This window comes from Lonchura striata, chromosome 3, assembly GCF_050655825.1.
Source record: "Lonchura striata isolate lonStrDom1 chromosome 3, ASM5065582v1, whole genome shotgun sequence".
Lineage (NCBI taxonomy): Eukaryota > Metazoa > Chordata > Aves > Passeriformes > Estrildidae > Lonchura > Lonchura striata.
Genome location: NC_140705.1, coordinates 63033813 through 63049650, shown reverse-complemented (window position 1 = coordinate 63049650; position 15838 = coordinate 63033813). Strand labels below are relative to the sequence as shown.

The following is a 15838-nucleotide window of genomic DNA, read 5'->3' as shown; positions in this document are numbered from 1 at the left end:
CATTCCAGTATCACAGCTTGATGCTAGCAAGATGGTTCAAGCAGGATGAGGAAATACCTGTTGAAAGAGTACTGCTAAGGCACTCTACATGAATTAATAGATGACATGAGAACTGGTTTATCCAACAAAGAAGGAAAAGTCCAACAAACAAGAACAACAACCAGAATGGCTTTTGAGAAAGGCATTTCAATTTATTGTCAAGACACTTTCTTCCCTCTTTTCTCAGCAAGTATTTTAGGTAATTTCTAACATGGACTTCCAGTTCAAAGAGGTCACAATTTCCCAGATATTGGTGATCATTTGAGAGAGCAAGTTTGTGGCGCAGAAAGTAATTTTTCGATTCTTTGTTCCCCAAATCCAACATGGCTTCACAAGGGACTGTCACATCATGCAAGAAACTCACCCCATTAATTTGATGACTAATTTGTTGTAGTCAGTTCTGGACTTCAAAGCTGCACTTCAAAAAACACACAGCTCCATTGCCTTGGGTTGTGCTTAACAGTCTAAAAACAGAGTACTGCTTGTGTGTTTTTAAACTCAGAAATAACCTATCAACTACTTTCCATGTTTCCACATACCACAATCTTAAATTCTGACAAATTTTGCAAGAAAATGCATGAGTAAACGGAGAAATAAGGCTTAATGTTCCATGTTGGAACAAATAAAGGACTGTCTCTTGCATATTACATTGAGGTACATACACTTTTTTCACATCACAAGAGATCTTTCTGTGGAATTTGTTTGACCTTTGCCCTAAAAGTCCAAATGTGCTGTGTATGGGAATATGGCAGCCTCATTTAGGATCACCAGTCGTTTGATACAGTCTACCCATGGCTTGCAAATGGATTTAAACAATCTTAGACTCAAACTTGGACTTCTGTGTAACTCTGCATGACCTCTGCTCACAGCCATGTGCTCCCTGTGCACCCATTTCCTTAGGATCTCCTTTCTGAAATGCACTTTTGTTTTGTATCAGGGCTCTATAGAAAAGTAAATAGGTTGAAATCATTCTCATTCCCTAATCTCATTCCCTAGACTGCTTTTATATAAGTCCTTTGGACTGTGCTGCAGCTCCCAGTTGGCACAGCAATTTGCAAAATCACCGTTTCCAGGCAGCATATTACAACACTCTGATTAAGGCAAAAAGGATGGGACCATCTTTTACTAAGGCAGTTTCTCAAGTGGTGATGCTGCACTGGGCACTGAATTCTTGTGTCATTGTAATGCTCTTTCACCTCTTTTAAACTGACCTAGAAATCAGGGGTTTTCCCCAAATTTCAAAGGCAGGAATGTATGTGTCCCTTTTCTGCAACCCAGTGTGAAGAGACTGTTAGAAATAGCCTGTAATTTCTTCTGGGAAAAGTACACTGAACAGATATTTGACTTTTAAAAAAGAAAACATTACAACAACCAAGATGCACATGAACAATATTCCTCTTCAGATAGCAGATAATTCATTTAGTTTCTTGTATTTCTTGTTTCCAGGATTTAATCTTGTGGTGTTTTGGAATTTTTTTTTGTTTTTGGAGGTTTTTGTTTTGTTTTCGGTTTTTGTTTTCATAAATTACATATTTTTTCCTCACAAATTAGTTTTTACCATCTAAACACAGAATTTAAATTTTTACTGTTTTTTTTCCACAGGTAGTGAAAATGCAGAAACTTCTGCTACTTTATGCATCCTGACAGATTTTCTTCTTTCTTCTTTTTCCCTTCAGCTGCTAACAATTCTAAAGGTTGGTGCACAAATAGACCAGTGTACTACAGGCAGAAGCAACTCAGGTACATTGGGACTAGACTATATTTCTTCTCTATATACCTCCCCACATGCTTACACACATACATTTGGATTCACTATTAACAGACAATTTCCTACTAAAAATCAATGACATTTTCCATTAGCATTGTTGGGAGAAGCATTGATTGGCCCTTAAAAGGTTGGCTGCACATTATGTGAAAGAACCCAACTGCAAAGAGCTAAATTTGCAACATAAAATGTACTCAACATTCTGCTGGGGAAGCGCTATCAAAGCTTTTACCCAGTTTTTCAGAACAATGTATGACACAGCACATCTTTATCAAACATTTCTATATTTTACTCTGTTGAGTGTTTATTAAGTCACACCAGTATAGCTACAGTCACAATCCAGCACTGAGTAGTTGCAAGATTTTAATGCTGTGCTCTGATTTAAGTTGATAACACCCCTTTAGAACCAATACAATTATCAATTCTGCCAGAAGACTTTTCTAGTCTTAACCATGCAAGAAATCACTTCTGAAAGTTATTCAGAAAATTAAGTACAAGAGGGAAACTCAGAAAGCTATCAAGGGCATTATAAAACTATTGTGTTCCCCTTTGGTGAGTACTGAAGTTGTTTTAAATAAAACAGATAAAATGATTCCTCATTGCCACTGTAACACTTTGTTTCATCATTGAAGTCCATCCTTTTAATCTCTCCTATAAAAACAAACAATGCATCATTTTGAATCACTCAAGTGTACTGTGGCAACAGCTTTGTTCCAAGTGATTGCTGCTATAAGTGATTTTTCCAGAACTTTGTGGTATTAAAGAATACCTAACAAGATCTATTTGCTTGCAGTAGTATTAACACATTCATTCCTGCACTGCATGCACAAATGGGCGCTCTTTACTTCAGGAAATGACTGAAGGTTTAGGAAGTTAACCCAGTGCAAGTGTCTGGAGACCTGTACCCAGTACATTGGAAGCACTGGATGCAGAGTTGTTGGTAGAAATTAGACAACATCAATCTGAGCTTTGAGCTTCCCAAGCCCCTGTATTCTCTCCAGACTTCAGGCACAGTGGCTCTATAGAACCCTCCCAAGAGCTGTGTTCGAGCCACCTACCCAGTGTGAGGTCTCCTAGAGCAGTCCTCACTCCAGCTTATTACTGCTTCTCTGACCTCACTCAATTTTGCTCATTTTCCTCTTCTAATCGTTAGGAATTTTGGGGTTTTTTTCTCCCCCGTGTTTGACTGACTTCAGGCTTCTACAGTCTTTGAATTAAGATGAAACACACAGGTTACAGTTTTTCTTCCTCCTTGCTGTTGCTATTCCATTGTTCCTTTGCCTTTTTCTCTCTTCTGTACTTGCTGAAACTTATAATCTGGAATCTGCACTAGCCTGCCCACTCCATACCTTAATCTGTGCATTCACAATACTTCTGAGTGATCTCCTTGCTTCACCTTTTCTGCCAGTGCCCTCTTTCAGGCTGAGCCTTATGCAGGAACCAGCGTCCCAGTCCTGGTTTCTCAAAATCCTGTCTTCATAAAATCCACTTTTTTCCCAAATCTTTTAACTGATATTCAGTAGACTTTCCAAACCTCCTCTCACCAAGCTATTGCTCCTTGCGTAACCTCCATCATTTCAATTAAGGTAATAAGTTCTCCTTTCCACTATACAAACAGCAGTGAAGGCCTGTAAATGCCCCAGGGCCTTGTGAATGTATTAACAGAGTAACTGGAGGGCTCTGATTCAGAGGGTTATTGGGGCTGCCTACATCTGACAGCAGAACTTTGAACATAAAGCAACAAAACATGAAACGAGTTACTATAGGGCAGAATTCAGAAAAAGACTGAAGCTGAAAACCATTCCCAGTAAAATGGAAAGCAGAAATTAATCTCACATCTAGCTTCAATAAAGATTCTTGTTTTAGAGGCAAATTGTAGACCAGCTATAAACTCCAAAAAAGCCCTGTGACACTATGATGCATTAAGCATCAGGATGACAAATCTGCTTTTTTTCTTCAGCACAACCAAGTTTGTATATGTGCCTTCTTCTCTTCTGCTCTGGATGTTTTTAGAAGAGGTTTGCTAAACTTAATCTACAGTTTTAGACCAATAAAACCAGAGCTGCAAAACCTCCCTATGGAAGAATGTTACTGTCTAAGAAAGTGATTTTGAAGTTGTGTGACAAAATAATTAACCAGTTAGTTCTGGCCTGAGGGGAGATGACAGGGTGACACCTCTGTAAGAAAGTTATATCACCTACCAAAGTAAACTGTATAAGCACCATTAAACATATTTCAGCACATTTAAAGTATTTCACTACACCTTGTACTGTGCAACATCAGTAGGGCTGCATAAACACTGCCTTCTGAATGTTAGCCAAAGCCTGAGCTTCAGCCCAAGTTCACCAGATGTGGGTTTTAGAGGAGCATCAAGGCTACCTGTAGCCAGACATGAAATTCAGCCTGTGCTACACTCATGTTTAATCTCATCTACCTGCACTGACATCGTGCATTTAAGCCGGGCTTTTCCCAAGACTTCCCCACATAGTCCATAAAAACAGCTGGCAGCATCAGCTGGCCATCACCAGGAAATGAGCTGGCGATGCTCCCCCCTACAGGCACTTGATGCAAAAGGCTGCAAATGGCCACAGAAGCTGCAGGCACCAGAGCTACAATTTTGCATAGTGCATCCATCTCTCACTGATGATTTGTCTTAGATTTCATCTGTAAACAATGAAACAAAGCCTGAGTATTATTTATTACACACTATCCTGTCAGGATGGTGGCACGAGGACTGGCTAGCATTTAGCATGGCTTTCAAAGGGACAGTACCTGCTGTGAAATGGACTTGGTGCTTTCATGAGATCAGCTGAGCAAGAAAGACCAAAGCAACATGGGCAAGTTGTTTAGCACAAAACATTCTGCCACTGCCACCTCTTTGTAACAGAATGGAGTTCAATGTTAACAATAGCTGAAACAATCTACTTTTTATTTTCATTAAAAAAATCCAATGGATCTTTAAATATAGTTATCATATGAAAATGGTAGAAAGTTTGCTGTGCGCCAGTTAACACCACCTTTGTTCCACTGAGTGCAGCTAGATTCAACTTGTCCATTTCACTTCTCACTCTGCTTATAATCTGGTTCTCCAAGAATTTTAGTTTTCTGGGACAGGTTGCAAGTAGGAGAGAAGTAGTAGAAACACTCACACGACACTGGAAAAAGCTTAGGGTTATTTAAATTTTTTTAGTCTCAGAACTGAGATACTAAAATGGGATGGATGTGTGAGTACACTGTAGTTGTGTCTAAAGTGAATTAGGAAATTTGGCAATGAAAACTGGAAATTAGTAGCTGGATGCATGGATGATGGCATTCAGTGGGTTGCCATATGCTGAAGGAGACATCTTTTGAAGGAGATTTTAATCGACTCAAAAGACAATATGGCAACTGGCAGGCTTTTTCTTTATTGAAGCAAAGTCACAGCATTTTCAGCACTATTCCCCTCTTGTGAAGGGAAGAGTTAAACGAAGGCCCCTGAAATTTACATAACTAACAAGTAAAGGATTGAAGAAAGAGATTACAAGCATATTTCTCTAAAATAAATAATCTACAAAGAGTGCTTCTTCTTCTTAAAAGCAATCTAAAAATGTAAAAATTCTACTGTAAGGAGATCAAAAGATATTTTAACAACTTTCAATATTTACAAACAATACAAAAACTGCGCATGCCATCAAATGATGCAGAATTCTTATTAAAAATTAAAAGCTTCATTCCTACCAAGAACCAAAAACTCCAGCCAATATTTCAGTTTTAATTAATGGTCTTCTTTACAATTGGAAAACCGTTAAATGTTCTTATTATCTGTAAAATATACAATAAAAACGAACCTCACTAAATTATTAAGGTTAAAAAAGAAGAGCAATACTGCAGGCAAATCAAAAAGGAAAGTAACCGTAACTTATTCTTTGGTAACCAAAAGTTAGCAAGTATCTGTATTTCAAGTGATGAAAAGTAATAGTCTCCCCATTTTGACAAACGAAAGACAGATTTCCAGCAAAACACAATTCCAAGTTTCAGTTTTGAAAGATGGGCTCCACCTACAGCTTTGCAGTGCAAGTCAAATTTCTCTTTCTAATTCAGAAACACAACTGTCCTGGTTCCGGCCAGGACAGGGTTCAATTTCTGCAGTAGCCAGGAGGGGCTGTGGCCAGGACACAGAGGTTATTCTACACCACCTCGGAACACTGCTGGGAACAAGGAAGAGGGGCAGCAAGTCACACATTCCCAAGCTCTGTGTGGTGAGCAGTCACCTGTGAGCCATTCATCTCTTGTGTGCACGCTAACTATTGTTGCTGTTACTGTCCATTTCCTTATTTCATTGTTGTTTCCAGTAAATGTTTCTTTTATCAACCCCCAACCTTCACCTTTTGTGCCTCCAATTCTCCTCTCCAGCCACCCACAGAGGTAAGAGGAGAGGGGAGTGAGTGAGTGAGTGAGCGGGTACATGGCTTGGAGTGTTCTGGTGGGAACACTAAACTGGGGAATACCGTTCCTAAACCATGACAGTAACTCTTCCAAATTCTGGCAGTACACTGCTTCATTCATCTCCCACTTTCCTGATGTCTGCTTGCATCCTCCACACACATCCAGCTGTTCTAGTTCTCTAAGGGAATACTTCAGTCAAGGAAGCAATTCATCTGGAAATGTGTGTTTCACCAAATGAAGGTGTGTGGCTGCATAGCAGCTAGTAGTGTGTTATAAAATCAGCTCCCTTTTCCACCTTAACCACACAGTTCATTTTCCCTCAGGAAAAAGAATTAAAAGTACAGTACCCTGGACCAATCCATAACCTGGTGAGCTCATTGCTCCAGCAGGAAACGCTTCATGAACGCTGGGCCATATCCCACTAAGGAGCCATGTAACCCCAGCACCAACCCTGCTACCTTCTCTCAGAGGTGAATGTGCCTCATTGTGCCTCCCTCTGCTTAACAAATGCACTAAGCTGCATCACTACAACGCTTTTGAACCAAATGTCCAGCTTGTACCACAGGAGCCTTCCCATTTCAGGCTTATTCCTAAATTTTGCTTGCACAATTGCAGTCTCAAGAAAAAGAAAAACTTCACACCCCTACAGACTCTGAGAAAACTTCTCCACCCCACCCCACAAGAGGACTTCTAAGGCTTTACACAAAAAAATCAACTGTTAACATTCTTCAAGCCACAGACCACTCATTCAAAGCAAGTGCTCCCCACCCCAACCCAACCATGCAGAACCATCGTCACTTTAGCATTTAAACATACACATGCAGTTCGTGGAATAAATGCTCAGCAAAGTAACCTTGTCCTGGTCTGGGCTTTCCTCTGGAATCTAGTCCCTGTGATTTTCTAGACTAATATCCAAAGCCTTTTGTCACACTGCCCCTTAGCTTTCTTCAGCTGAAGAGTTTAGATACTTCCTTGAAGCACCTGGTTGAGTCATTAAGTCTACATGGGCTGGATCCAAGGTCTCCTTGCAGTCTGCCTCCTCAGCATACGGGAAGTCATTCATGTCCATTTCATCACTGTTAAACATATCAAGCTGCCCCTCTTGCTGCTCTTCCAAAGTCCTCCGGACCCTGCCCTCAGACTGTTCCACCACTTCCCCATCTCCTTCACTAATGACAGTCATGGGGCTGCTCTGGATGCGGTTGCGGACATTGTACTTGCTGCTGGCAGCAGACGGGGGTGTCCGTGACCGGCCGTACCTCGTGCCAGAGAAGGACATGCTCCTTGGCATCAGGCCCTCACTCTTGGCCCACTCTTCCTGGGCCCGTTTGCTCTTGCTGGGTGAGCAGCTGGCAGGGCTGTCGGGAAGGTCAGGGGGGGCGTCTGTCTTTGTCCGGTGGAACCGCGGGTCTGTGTTCTTCAACATCTCTGCTGCGGACATACGGGAACTGGTGTCACAGCGGCTCCCCTTCTTCAGCAGCAGGGCTTTGAAGTTGTCATTGCTGGTGCTGCTCTTGCGAACGCTTCTCTGGATAGATCCGGCTTGTTTGAGGGTAGCTAAATTTGGGGAAGCACCAGTGGGAGTTACGGGGGGAGATGGAGAATGGTTGCGAGTACGGTCTTCTTCAGAATCTTTACGGCCAAGAACTTTCCTTTTGGATCTGAGTTTGAAACACACACACAAAAAAAGAGGATGACACAGAAATGAAACTTTTTACCTCCTCTAATTAAACTCAGTTTAGAAGGATGATAATGAATTTAAGCTAAAGCAGAGACAGGGAAAAGGTAGAAGCGATCTGAATCTAAAGCATGAGTAAGAACACCACCAGAACTGTACAGACACTAATGCAGGTATTGGAGGCATAAGATAAGTTTATTACTCTTTTTCTGCAAATCTGGAACAATGAAACTACTAAAACTGGCAATACTGATGTTCAAAACACTTTAGTAAATTTAGTGAATCGGGTTTTCTGGAGTCAGTATTCAACTGCTCAGACTAATGTGCTATGAAGATTTATACTCCATGCTGTTTTTCTGTTAACTGGGGCACTCGATTCAAAATATATCATCTGGAGTATATGGGTTGTTTTGTTTCATTTTATGATTTGACACTGTCTGGATTAGAGGGGTACTTTTCCTTCAGAAAAAGGACACAGCAATGCACTGCTGCTGAAGATGGAGAAAAGGGAGCCACGTGTAACGATTCTCAATTAAATGATTAAAAAAAAAACCCTCAGACCCTCCCTAATCCAAATATTAAATAAATAGAGAAAAAACTTTTCCAGCTCAAGAAGCACAGACAAAATTCACAGTTATGTTGGTGCTCTGTCATTGCAGCTTTTAACTAAATGAAGGAGAGACCAACTTCCTGACAAGAAAGTTATCTTTCCAAATGAAAGCATGGAGTGTTTGTCTATTAATATGTGAAGTGCAGGGACAACACACACAAAAAAAATTAAGAGATAACCATGGAACTGGGAATATGTGGAAGCTGGACTTTTACTGCCTCATTTTCACAGTATTAGAAATCTTAAAGAAATGTAGATGCCTAGTAGCTGTAGTACAGCTGCTTTGTTTCTTTGTTGACTGAGCAAGAATTAATTAAAAAGGATTGCATAAAGCCTAATTTTAAATACGGTATTTTGGAAGAAGTTTAAAACAAGTCAACAGACTTCTTAGAGGTATAAAATCATCATGCTATAAAACCCCATATTAATTTTTATCAAGCATGTGTTCAATCCAAACCATTCCCCTTGTGAGACAGATTTCTACTTAATGTGATCTTTAGCTTTATTTTCTTAAAAGCCTTGAGATTTTGCCAAGGCAAGCTCAAATGTGTTCATGCATCTCAGCCTATTAATAATTTGAAAACCCCTGAAAACAAAGAAGCAGGATCCATCAGCTGAGTAGGTGGCAGCAACAGACATTGCTATAGGCTTGCCAAGACTTTGGAGCGATCCTGTCTCTCCCCTAAGTGGCAAAGTTCATGCATAGCTCACTTGCGATACCCCCACAGGCAGCTGTACCAGCTGTTATTTTCAGCAGCTGCTGCTGCCTCCACCTGTCCTTCTGGAATAAGAATGTAATACCAATGTCCATTCAGCCTGAGAATGAATGGACACAGAAGACAACAAAGAGATATAATGACAACTTCAGGAGCAGCCGATGTAGGACCCTCATCTAGATTTAACTGTGCGTTAGCGCTGTAGGCAGCAGATGATTTTAGTGCTTGGATGCTCTGGGAGTCTGTATGTGAACACTTGTGTGCATTTGTTACAAGGAAAAGATTTTCCTTCATTACAGTTTTGGCTGCCTATGGATGTCTTTAATCACTGCAGTGCTGGGGTTGTACTGTTACCAAACCCCAAATTAAATTGAAAAAAAAAAATCAGTTGCAAACATCTGCACAGAAAGACTGTTATCCTAGCTTGGAGTGATCTGCCAAGACTGTGAATACAGTGCAAAGCAGTCAGTTTGCTGTCAGCACCTAGCCAGCTTTTCTCTATATATATGGATTATGGAAGAAACTTGAAATTAAGAACCAAATTGGTGGCTTTTCAGACACAGATAGGGTATATGTTCAAATAAAACTATGACTTAAAACTTTGGACTGTTCTTCCTGCCCTTAATGCACACACCACTAAATTTCTTGTCTTGCTCCAAAGAATATATTCAAGAGTACTAATTACTGAAGCAGTATCTCTTAGAAACAGTGAGGGAAAACCAAAACCTTTTTTATTAATTAACAACCAAGAAAGAAAGTGGTTCAAGTCCAAAGCCACCAAAAGCAAGGTCATAATAAAAAAATGTGTCGAGCAGTTCTAAGTATGTCACATCCAGTTCCATTGTCCATTTCCCCACAAACTCATGAATTACAGATATGGGCATATACACAGAAATCCACTCTCTATCTGCATACATAAAGGAGAATGGCTACTGGCCACAGTATCTCATTCTGAAGCCAGATTTGACACAGTTCTAGAGAGTGCCATGCAACATGAATGCAACAGACCATTTTCAGAATGGCTTATACAGGCCAAGTCCTAAGGGGTAATGAGAAAAAGTCAGTATCATAGATATGTGATTTTTGTAATGTCTGGAGTCTATAAAAAAAATTTTTAAAAAATAGTATTTGCATCCAAAATGCTGCAGCCTCCCAGCTCCCAGCCGCTCTCTTGCCGCCGCTCATTCCCGATGCACAGATGTGCAAAGTGACTGAACGCCTGGATAATCCCCCACTCCCCGGCAGGGAGGCGGCCCCTCTGCGGCTTGCAGCGCGCGGCGCAGCCACGCGATGGCGCTGGCGCCACGCCCAGCCCGGCCCGGCGGCTCCGGGAGCGCCGCTCGAGGAGCCCGCGCTCCCTGCTCTGCCTTTGGGCGCTCCTGTCCTTGGGGTTTCCTCGGGTTTTCCTCTTTCTGAGCGCCTAGCGTGAACAGCACATAAATCTAGCTACCATTCCGGATGATTTTCTTTTCAAGGGAAATGAATAATGCCATTAATAATAGAGCCAGTATTGCACATTTCATTCATGAACCAGTTTGACACAAAATACCTGACCTCAGGCTGGATTATGGTAAACTATAATCCAGCGTTTGCCATATGTTTTGCCATATGACTGACATGTTGTGTTACTTGCCAGTTTCAGCCACGCTTGCCATGAAGCATTAGCGTTGAGCCTCTGTCCCAAACTGCACCATTTAAGCAGCGAAGAGAGTAAAAAGAGATGGAGAAGAACGAGAATGAAAACAAAAAGATACACAGAAAAAGCAACAGTAGAGTTAATATGGCAGATTGAGAACAGTCCAATAAATACTAGACGTAAACTGATATTTTAAAGGGCAAAGTATTTATATATAATCTACATCCATTTAAAATCTGGTTGGGTTTAGTTCAGAATGGATTAAATACATTTATAAAACAATAAAATGCAAGCTCTTTTCCTCATCTTTTTCACATATAGGCTTGGTAGAAAGTTGATAAATATGTGCTTTCTGTTAAAGCCATGACTGTTTAATTGGGTGTTCAATAAAACAATGTTAAATTTATTTCTGAGAGACCTACCAGACCTGACAGTACAGGAAGGGCAGTTTCTACAGTACCTGTGAATGGCTGCAAAAAGATCCTCAGTAGTCCTTGGTCTTGCTGGTGCTGCCACTCCGTCTGTCTCTTCCCCATAACTACTGCTTGGCAGGAATGAACTACTGGCTGTGTCTGATTCAAACACTTCCACTATGCAAAGAGAACGAATAACACAGTCAGTCTGTCATGCAAACCCCACGGGCACACAGTCCTGAAACCAGCCCTTGCTGCCTCCAAGGAGAAGCATCCGATGGGCTGAGTGCAGCGCTGTCATTATTGCAATTTCAGATCAACGCTTGCTTAGGGAACTGCAGTGCATGAAACACATGCCTGTGCCGGCTCAGGCATAACAGGTGGAAAACAGCAACAAAACAAAATTTGTAACATTTCCACTAAAATGCAAAACCAGTATTAAAAAATTAACGGCTTTCATAGCATGCTTTAATACTAGCATAGTAAAATAAAGCATTTTCCTTCCATGTCTGCAACAATGAGAATTCAGAAAGGAATTGCATGAAATGTCATACAGCATTAATCTGATCCCAGCAACTTTCTTGTTTTAGATGTAACAATCACAAGAGGTTCTGCCCTCTACAGAATGCCATCTCAATGCTAGGATTGCTATTCTCACTCCCCATCTTCTTCAAAATAGCTACTGCTGCATCTGAATTAGTCAGAGAAAAGAGACTTACCACTTTCGTTCTCTTGAGATAGGTGCCCGTCAGTATTACTGCCACCGTCTTGGCTGCTGCCTGAACTGCTTCCTTCATCAAAAGCAGACTGCTCCTCCTGCCTGGGTTCTTCTTGAACTGGTGATGCAGCAGGCTGTACCACAAAGGCATTCGCTCCCACTGTCTCAGAGAAGGTGAATCCAGCAGCTCCTCCCTCAGGAACCAGGCTGCCAGAGTCCATCTCGCTAGAACCGAGTCCATCTGTAAGACAATTTCTCGTCTCCTCAGAGTGTGCAAGCACAGCGTCTCTCTTAGTTGGGCTTCCGGCAGTATCACTCACTTCAGCTGCTTTCTCCACTGTAAGGTCTAACTGTGGAGGTGGTACCAGAAGGAACAGTTTGGGTTTCTTTGAAATAGGAGGTGGTTTTTTGCTTGGCAATACAACCTGAGTCTTGTCAGGAGATGCTGGTGACCTCTGAAGTGACATCCCAGAAGGAAGGTCTTCACTTTGCACTGAGGACTCAGGTGTATCATCAGTGGCTGACCCCAGAGCATCAGCTTCAGAAGATTTCTTTAGACCTACTGCACTCACAGGCTTTTGATTACTGTCAAGCACAGGTGTGTTCTCAGAAGGAATGAGAGAACCCCGAGACAGTGATGCAGTTTGAACTGCATTTTTAAATGAGGTGCCTTGAGTTTTCATTTCCTCATCGCCTAAGCTGGTACTGAGTTTCAGTGAGAGAGATGGCTTTAGCAAAGACTGTGATGATGAATTTGCAGTACCCTTTTCCTGAGAGGTGGTTTCAGAAGCAGATTCAGTTGATGATTCACCTTCTGTCGATTTTTTCACAGACCTCAACTGCACCATTTGCAGTGCTTTGGTGGTTACTAATGGCATCACAGGTCTTGATGAATCTTGCTTGTTGAGTGGCTGTTTCACTGGACTGTAGCAAGAATCCTCCTGGTTGCGTTTCTTAAAAGAATACTGTGGGTACATTGCTGCACCTTTTGTTATTTTGGGATCAAGAGGTGGTGCTGGTGGTGGGACAGCCAAGGGGCAAGAAGGAGGAGGAGGAACAGGGGAAGAGAACGAACTGATGGAGGCTTCTTGTGGGAACCATGAGACAGTCTGGGCAAAGGTAGAACTTACACTGGCTTCCGGCGGAGGAGGGGGGAACGTGGGAGAGGTTGACAATGGTGACAGATCCATTACTTCTGCTGGAGGAGGAGGAGGAGGAGGAGAAAGCTCAGGGCAATGCTGAGATGTTGGAAGAGGAGGTGGTGGAGGAGGTGCACCAGAATCCACAGGAGGGCTCAGGGTAGGGTCCAGTTTCTTCACACTCACACTCCCTTCAGCAGATGTATTTGAAGAAAGTGAAGTGGATGACGAAGACATGGAAACTGAAGACAGAAGAGAGGATTTCCTTTCAGGCACTTTAGGCTTCAGCTTGGATTTCCCATTTCCTGATGATGCAGACTTTACAAGTACAGGCACTGGAGTAAGCGCAGTGGGTGTATTGGACTGGCTGGAGTACCCACTCGATGGTGATGTGACTCGGTGGGACTTCTCTGGAGAAGCACTCTTTGGTTTGGCCAGTCCACTGGGCACTTGTGGCACAGAGGCCCTTGAGCCATCACTGAAGTGGCTGATGCTATAATCGCTGAGAGCAGATGAAGTACTGGCAGAATGGGTCACTGGAGATTTCACTTGGTCATCTGCCACTGCAGCATAGTCGCTGTAGTAACCCCACTGGTCAGCATACTCTGACTTTATGCTACTTGTTTCACTCTGGGAGGGAGTGACTGTGCAGATGGAGTACAGGTTTGGAGCAGTGGTGGACATCATGCTGCTGCTTGCACTGACCGAGCTTTGGCTGCGGGAGCGCAACACCCAGGGATCCTCATAATCACTGCAAGGGCTCTGGGAAGGGGAGCTGCCATTTTTGCACTTGAGATTCAGCTGCAAAGAATGCTGGAGAGTGGCAATGAGGGTTTCATCAAGTATCTGTCCATTGGATTGGGCTTTTTTCTTAGGCATCCTTCTGAGTGAGTCTGTTCTGGATGGTGGCAAAGGTGGCTTCTTTGCCTTTTTAAGTGAGATGTTTCTTGCAAGGGATTTTTCACCTTGGCCTGAGTGGTCATCCTGATGTTTCTTCTCCTTTCCTTCAAAGACATTTATCACACTGTCTCTGGGGTTCTCAAAACCATTAGTACTGTTGCATGGCATGTCTGCATTCAGTCTGGAGTCCATATGCATGGAGCCATAATAGCCATCCTGGTCCACAGAATACAGGGAAGTAGAATCATCCCTGACTGATGTCCTCTCCAGGCTACTGCTGCTCAGGTTGCTACCGGGCGTGGCACAGCCTGGTGTTGTACAAGCCACCTTGCGTGAAGGGGTCTCAGTGTTTTCTGAAGACTTGTACAACCAATGCTCTGTGCTGCTCACTGGTGCCGGTGCTCGCTCCCCAGAATAGCTGGATTCACTTCGACCATCACTGTCCTGAGAAGGGCTTGCTAAAGCAGCAGGGTTCCTACAGCTGTAGCTCATGCTCTGAGACGCAGCCTCTGCATTCCCAGGAGTGTTTAGAGAGACAGCAGAGTCACCAAGAGAAAGCATCATGACAGTGTTAGATGGGATGGTATCTGAAGTCTGTGAGTGACGAGTGGAGCTACTCTCACTCCAGTTACCACTTGAAGAATGGTGATCTTCCTTCCCACTTGCTGCACTGCTGGCAGCAGGATTGTCTCTTGGATTTGGAAAGGCAGTGGAGCTGGAAATTTTACTATCCAATGATCCAACACTCTGGGCAGCATGAATAAGGATAACTTCCGAGGAGGATGACAGTGTTGCATTGGGTATGATGCTTGTTGAGTAAGTGGCATGAGGAGACACCACACATGCTGGGCTTGAGGACTTCTCACTATCACAGCTTCTCACCTCTTGGGACTTCGGCCTTGACAGGGTCCCCATCATGGGATTATTCCTCAGATGCACAACACTATCATCCACTTGCAATTTACTTATCTGGTGGGGTAAAGTGCCAGCAATGTCTTCTGTCTGCCTTGACATCATGCTCTGTGTCTGATCTAGGGACTGGAGAGACACTCTCGCACCAACCCGAGGCAAGCTGTGGAAACCTATGTCGTTATTTTGGCGAGAAGCAAATATAACTGCAGCAGAATCACTCATCACTGACATGTTTCCAGATGAGCTGGAGAACTGAGACATTTGTGCTGCAATTCCTTGTCCTTTCTGTGCTCGTATTCTTCTCATTGAAGGGGGCACAACTTTAACTTCCTCCGTCTGGCAGCTGGTGTCCTTGGTTTCAGAGCGCTGCACAGCAGAGCGATAGCTGTCCAGCCTCCCTAGTGTCGAACAGTGATCTGGGACATACATCGAATGCCCTCGGAAATCACTTTGGCCAGTACCAACTGCTGGAGTCAAAATAAAATAATTATTTCTTGACGCGTAAATTCACATTTATCTTCTCACTCATTAAAAAAAAAAAAAACAGTAACCCAGCAAACTGCTTGATCCCCATGCTCCTGCAGGTTATGCCTTCTGAAGAAGAATCTGCAACAATGGATTTTGCAGAGGCATCATCTGTTTTCTGCATTTCTCTTCCCTTTTTCTTTATTACCAGGAACCTTCTGCTTACAGAATCGTCTGCGTTCCTGCCGCACATTCGACACGTGAAATCCTCTGTTTATGACATGGTAATAATTTCCATAGTAATCAGTCGTGTCAGAAAGCAAGTAGTACTGTTTGACTTCCAGTAGGCAACGCAGCAGGAACAGACAAAAGCCTGAGAAACGTGAAGTGTCTTCCCATGCTAATGTCTCATGCAATAAAGA

At 42.7% G+C, this 15838-nt stretch overlaps 1 protein-coding gene across 14 annotated transcripts in view; it reads right to left on the bottom strand.

Annotated features, from left to right (window-relative positions):
• Positions 1-166: 166 nt before the first annotated feature.
• NHSL1 (NHS like 1) overlaps positions 167-15838 on the bottom strand; it is a 180379-nt gene continuing 164707 nt past the window's right edge. For 11 of the 14 annotated variants that reach the window (XM_085575304.1, XM_085575307.1, XM_021553097.4 and 8 more), the window contains 3 exons: positions 12002-15418; positions 11330-11459; positions 167-7890 (listed from right to left, as the gene is read on the bottom strand). In XM_085575304.1, the coding sequence (XP_085431430.1) occupies positions 7167-7890; positions 11330-11459; positions 12002-15418 (4271 nt within the window). In that variant the 3' untranslated portion in view covers positions 167-7166. Of the gene's footprint in view, positions 7891-10866; positions 10919-11329; positions 11460-12001; positions 15419-15838 lie in introns of all 14 variants that reach the window. The other 3 variants (XM_085575305.1, XM_085575308.1, XM_085575313.1) reach the window with 2 other exon arrangements.